We start from the raw sequence: 4,422 nt of genomic DNA on the forward strand, positions 1-4,422 counted from the left end.
CTCTCAGTTACGTTTTTCATGCATTTATTCTTGTTTTTCCACCAACAGGATGTGATTTAAATTGCGAAAAATAAAAAGAAACATAAAGCCATACACCGAAAGAATAACGACAACATATCGTCTATAAGTGAAATGTCCGTGTAACTACGACCAGAGCCAGAAATATACCTTATACTTAGTAGCACAATATCAACGTGTAGCCATACACTGTGCTTACACTCTCAGTGACCGCAAAAGCATGATATCATCTAGTGTGTCCGGGGAAAGAGATCCTCTTTGTGGAGACAGGATGTATCTCAGTCCAGAGAAAGCTCTTTCGACGCTTACTTGCGTTGCAGGAACAGCCAGCGCGACTCGAGCTAACTGAAAGAGTTGTGGCTTTTTCAACTCTTCTCTTTTCCAGTATTCTAGAATGTTTACCTCCTTTTTGATGCGCGGTTCGCACGAGAACAGCTCCAGAAGGTGCATAAGCTTCTCCGTCTCACTTGTCAGGGAACGTGAACCCACGGCAGCTGACTGTTCCTGCTCGTTCAGGAAAACCTCAAGCTCGTCTACGTTGCCGCTGTCGGAATGGGAAGGACCTGGCTGTGGCGTATCAGGAGCTTCCGCTGGTGCTCCAGATGAATCCTGAACTAACCGCTTCATAGTGCTCCAAACGCTACAGAGACGCTGCTTTGCCCTTTCTTTCTCGATATCCGTTAACAGGACTCGGTACCGGGGATCAAGGAATACCGCAGAGCAGAAGACGTCGTTTTCCAACAAGGTCTTTTGACGTTTATCCATGGACGATGCCAGCGCAGTAGCCAGCGGTGTTGCCATCTTAGCAGATTCCATGCGGCATTTCAGCCACACTCCCAGGAAATCTCCCATTACAAGCTGCTCGCTTTGTAGACGCTTGGTTGCCTCTTCTGCTGGAGCCAGCGCATGGATAATACCTTCTGCGTTAGTCCAGTGATCCGATGTGAACGAGTTGGGCTGAGTGAGCAAGTCGTCGCAGAATTCCCTTAGTTCCAACAACCGTCTTATCATTCGCGACGTTGACATCCATCGGGTCGGGGTGTCAATGACCGGCTTCTTCAGTTGCAGTTTTCGGATCAAGGACATCATTGTCTGCGTCCGCAGCAGTTTTGTTAGCGCGCGGCACTTTCCAACTGTTTCTTGGGCCTCTTCATTTTTCAAAGCGTCGTGAACAGCCAGCTGTAACGTGTGTGCGGCACACCTCACGCCTTGTACTAGTGGCTCATCGCTATTCGCAGACCCAGCTTGCTCAAGCTCGCTTAAGTAATCCCCTGTTTGTGCAGAATCTTCTTCCTCGTCATCATTTGCTAGTAGAGCGGTCTCTTCAAGCTCCTCCTCTCTCAGGAGCTCGACAGCCTTGATCATGTTGGCACCATTGTCGGTCGTTATGCTGTATACCTGCTCGGCTCGAACTCCGTACATGGACAGCACATCCAAGACCTCCGACTTCAGGTATTTCCCAGTGTGGCGTTCGAAAAGCTCTCTCATTGCAAGTGTCTGGAGCACCAATTTTCCGTCCTCTATGTACTGGACATTCACTCCCAAGACAGCCCGATCAAGGCGGTTTGCGCAGTCTATTTTTAGGGATATCAGCCGATCCTGTAGCTTATGCGCAAGAACCTTTCTAGCATCACTAGCTTCTTGAGTGACACAGTTTTTAATCATTTCCGCGTTAATTCTAAGTTTTCCACCAAATGCTTTCAGAATTGGATCCAGAATTTTTCTGAAACCAGAGTCCTCAACCGCTGCAAAAGGCCGCCCATTTTTTGTGACCATTTCAACACATCCTTGGATCACATCATTTTCTTGAATTTGGACGTTGACAGACAATCCCAGCATGTGATCAATCCGCTTTGCCGGCGGAGCCCCTTTCACGTCGCTTCCACCGCGCTTGTTGCTGTTGGGCTTTTGTGCTTGAAGTTCAGCGTACTCATCTTTATGGTGACGCTGCATGTGCCGCTCCAAGTTGGCTGCATGATTTCCTGCTATGGTTGTCCCACAACCACCAATACGACACGTTGATTTATTTGTTGCAACGTTGTACGTAAAAGAGTTCCGAACTGGGTTTTCTTTAGGTCGTCCCATCTTTAACGTACCTGCCCAAGGATGGAAACACCAAACCTTAGTAGCAGATCAGCCATGAGCACGGACACAAAGAAAGAATGTCAGAGCCACACGGAGCTTCTGGAATTTTCTAATGTCGCACCCTCGTAGGCATAGGCGCCGACTGCGGGGGGGCGCGGGGGCCCTTGCCCCCCCGGAACATGAACTAGGGGGGCGCCGCCTCCCCCGGGAAGTCCCGCTAAGAGACTGACACCAACCTTTGGGGCTCGGCGCGCCCGGGTCAAAAGAGCGAAGAGGCACCAACCCCAAAAATGCATCTTGCAATTTGTAAAACATGTATCCGCCCACCATACTCATGATCACAATAGAAGGTGAGGCGAAGAAACATAGAGGATGACACAACACATAGCCTGAATTACGCCCAAAGCAATCAGATCAATGAAACGAAGCAATCGAAAAGGCACCAGCAGCTGCCAGTCTTCGGAACGCATATCCGTTGGGAGTGGGTTCAACTCCCGCTGCTCCATTTCATTGACCCTATTCATTATATTGCGCGCATTTCGGGTCAAACACCGAGGATTCAATGCATTTTGTTCCTTTTGCAGTCAGTTTTCAAAGGCGTGATGCCTTCAGTTGTGCACATGTTCACTGTTTACGTTCTCTCTGTTTTTTCTGTTCTACCTTCCTCTTATTTCTATACCAGTTCTGCATACATCATAGGATCCCGCCAGAGTGTGTGATTCTTCAGCTTTAGTTTTGTGTTCTTCATGTTTCTTTTCCTTCCTTATTTTTGTTTTCTGTTGCTTTCTTTTTTCTTTGCCTTTTTTGTCTTCCCCTTTCACTTTTTTTTGGAATAACAAGCCGACATCCATCTGGCTTACCTTTCGTTTCTCTTTTTTTTTTCTTAATAAACATATCCCCCCCCCCCGCCAGAGTACTTACTTCGCGGTGCGCCCTTGACCCCCCCGGGAAAATGAAAACTCTCCGCCTCTGCTCGTAGGGCAAATGAACTAGTCACAATATTGCTCAAAGGAATCTTCCAGCACTCCGCCGAAGTATCGAAATAGTTGGAGGGATTTCACTCACCGAAAGTGGCATTCACCTTCCTCTTTCTTGATGTCAAGCGTTCTGACAGACTGCCAGAACTTCGGCCAGCGTCTGCAACTCTAAAACCGAAACTATAGAAGTGCGCCGCTGTCGGCGCCGAGACGCTTGGGAGAGCCGAGGCGTTTGGCTGTGCCATTTCTTCGCGGGATTCTTGAATAGGGTCGTCCTTTACTCTGTTCCTATGTTGGCTTTTTTTTTTTTTTTTCATCTGGCCTTGGTATAATTCTTACCTACCGAGTATTACGTCTTCAATAGGAGATAATGTATTGCGGCACGTACAAATGATCCCAAACCAGTATTCGAACCGGTAACCGAAATTTTTATATCGGTTCGGTTCCGGTTCGGCTCCAAGATGGCGCTGGTAATTTCGGTTCGGTTCCGGTTCAGCTCCAGCTGAAAATAACGGTTAATTCCGGTTTTCGGTTCCGGTTCGGTTCCGGTTCGACGCTCTGCTCCAAACATACGTCCGAACGCGTCCGACGCGAAATTTGAATGAGCAGGGACGCGGGGCGGGACGCGCTGCGCACTAGTGATGTGTCGTTCGCGAATGAACAGTTCGGAATGAACGAATCCCGGGCACAAACTGAATGAACTCATTCACTATTGTCGATCGTACTCGTTCACCAGTTCACTTAGACGTCCCCGTTTTGTCAGGTTTCGCTGCGTTCGCTTCACAGTTTCTCGTTTCTCCACTCTCCTCCAGTCAATGGTGCTCGTGTCGCCATCTATGTTCGCCGCTGTAAAGCAGTGTTGAACGCACGCGCAGTAGTTAGCCAGGCGAAGCTCAGCGCGCGTGGCCCGAATATCTGATGTGTTCGTTCAAATCAGTGAACATTAGGGACTCGTTCGAAAGATTCGTTCGCGAATCATTGACGCCAGTGGGTCATGTGACCCTCATCATTACTAGTTTTTTATGCGGAGCCTCTACCGTAGCCACTGAGGTGCCAAATTCGAAGTTGGCAGGCACCAGGGGACTGGTTTAAGATTTCTAAGTACTGATCATTACTATATACGTACATGAAAAACATGTCCGCCATCTCACATACTAGCCAGAAAGGCCCTTTTCCGGTATACCTGACAAATAATTTGGATTTATCGAGTGCAGATCACCACCAGCGATACGTATAGCGAGCCGATCATTAACAAAAAATCAGAAAACACATTTTTGATTCTGAATACTTCCACCCATACGGCGTCCGCCACAAAGCTCGATATCGACGCGCCGTAGTGAAC

The 4,422-nt window shown here is 48.3% G+C and overlaps 1 protein-coding gene across 1 annotated transcript; it reads right to left on the reverse strand.

Moving 5' to 3' along the window:
- Nucleotides 1-213: 213 nt before the first annotated feature.
- Nucleotides 214-2,103, reverse strand: LOC135373352 (uncharacterized). Its single transcript, XM_064606568.1, has one exon. The coding sequence runs from the start codon at nt 2,101-2,103 to the stop codon at nt 214-216; it is 1,890 nt and encodes a 629-aa protein (XP_064462638.1).
- Nucleotides 2,104-4,422: the final 2,319 nt, after the last annotated feature.

Source organism: Ornithodoros turicata, unplaced genomic scaffold (assembly GCF_037126465.1).
Source record: "Ornithodoros turicata isolate Travis unplaced genomic scaffold, ASM3712646v1 Chromosome231, whole genome shotgun sequence".
Lineage (NCBI taxonomy): Eukaryota > Metazoa > Arthropoda > Arachnida > Ixodida > Argasidae > Ornithodoros > Ornithodoros turicata.